The 1,470-nt window shown below is 40.4% G+C and overlaps 1 protein-coding gene across 1 annotated transcript in view; it reads left to right on the top strand.

Annotated features, from left to right (window-relative positions):
* The first annotated feature begins 241 nt into the window (after positions 1–241).
* The window catches only part of MPG (N-methylpurine-DNA glycosylase), an 11,382-nt gene continuing 10,153 nt past the window's right edge, over positions 242–1,470 (top strand). The window contains exon 1 of the mRNA XM_009881916.1: positions 242–463. Coding sequence (XP_009880218.1) covers positions 242–463 — 222 coding nt within the window. The remainder of the gene's footprint in view (positions 464–1,470) is intronic.

Genomic DNA, 1,470 nt, shown 5'->3' on the forward strand with positions numbered 1-1,470 from the left:
GATTAATACTGAAACTGCAGTTTTCTGTTTGCTTATCAGTAGAGCCCAATATTTGCGTAGCCTGATGGAGACACAGCTAAATCTGTCACCTGCTTCTGTAGTTTGCCCAGGTTGTCCAATTAGTTACAGCTTTCAAATTCATTGTTGTGAAGAGATGTGTAAAAATGAGAGTTTGTGAAAAAGAGTTACTTTTAAATAAGCTTTATATTCCTAATTATGTTTATATCAATTTTCTAGAACTATGCCAAGAAAAAGAAAGCTGTTGGCTCAATTAAGTGCTCTCCAAAGCAACTCCAGCCTCCCTCCTTTAGATGCCTTGGGGAACCTGAACGCTACGCCTGCTGGGGATTCTTCTCCAAAAAGCAGCAAATATTTTGCAATAGAGAAAAAAAGTTCTTCCCGGCTAGAAGCAGATTTTTTCAACCAGCCCTGTATTAGTCTGGCCAAGTCTTTTCTGGGACAGGTAAGACATGAACAGTGAGACTGCTGTACTGGAGCATGTGCTAGCTAATGACTTAGTGTAAAAGGGTGAAATTCTTTTTTTGCCATTTGTCTCCAGGGCTTTGCTATTTTAGGAATACAGCTCTCGTTCCTTCTCTTGTTAAGTTCAGTGGAATTTAAAGACTAGTAGCCAATCTATTTTGGATGAAGTCAGAGGAGTAATTTTTAGGTTTAGTTTACTGTCACATTTCAGAATTAGTTTTTTGTGGAGTTTTTCCTCCCTTTTTTCTGGTTTACTGAAACGTACTTTGCTGTTTGTGGTCTGAAGGTTGTTGCAGGCTCATTATTTTCCTTCCAGGTGTTCCTTTATTTCTTTTTGGCTCTTGCTTAGCCCAGTGGAAAGTAAGCCTCTGCAGCCAGCAACATCTCCTTCTCTGCCTCCATTTTACTTTCTTGTGACGCTAATAGCGCGGCAGGCCCTTGGCCTTTCTTGACCAGTATCCACTGTCATAGTGTACTCGAATATTTCATTCTTATCTGCAAGTTCAGCAGACTGCTTGGTACTTTCTTTTATGCTGCCCTGTATGTTTTGAAAGTTGTATCTTGTAATAACTGCTTCTATTTTTGCTGTTCTGAGTAACTTGATATTGTCAGTACATGTGGTGAGCTCTTTAATGATCACCTTTCTTTGGTTATTAGCACAAACGTGCGAGGTAGCATGAGTTGTGGAGACATTTAGGACTCCACAGTCCCACAGTTAAACTCTCTTCACTCCGAAGACTGCTATTCCTATCTTCTGAGTTTTCAAGCTATTACTTGTTCATAGAATCATGGAATGGTTTAGTTTGGAAGGGACCTTAAAGATCATCGAGTTCCAACCCCCCTGCCCTTGGCAGGGAAAGGACCTTCTCCCTTATCCCATTGCAGAAACTTTTGAGGAGTCTTTGGACCTTGTTGAAAGCCTTTGGAAATCAGAGGGGGAGATTAAACTTCTACTTAGTGAGTCCTTCAAAAAACTCTCCTGCTATT

Source organism: Charadrius vociferus, unplaced genomic scaffold, assembly GCF_000708025.1.
Source record: "Charadrius vociferus isolate BGI_N301 unplaced genomic scaffold, ASM70802v2 scaffold593, whole genome shotgun sequence".
Taxonomy (NCBI): domain Eukaryota; kingdom Metazoa; phylum Chordata; class Aves; order Charadriiformes; family Charadriidae; genus Charadrius; species Charadrius vociferus.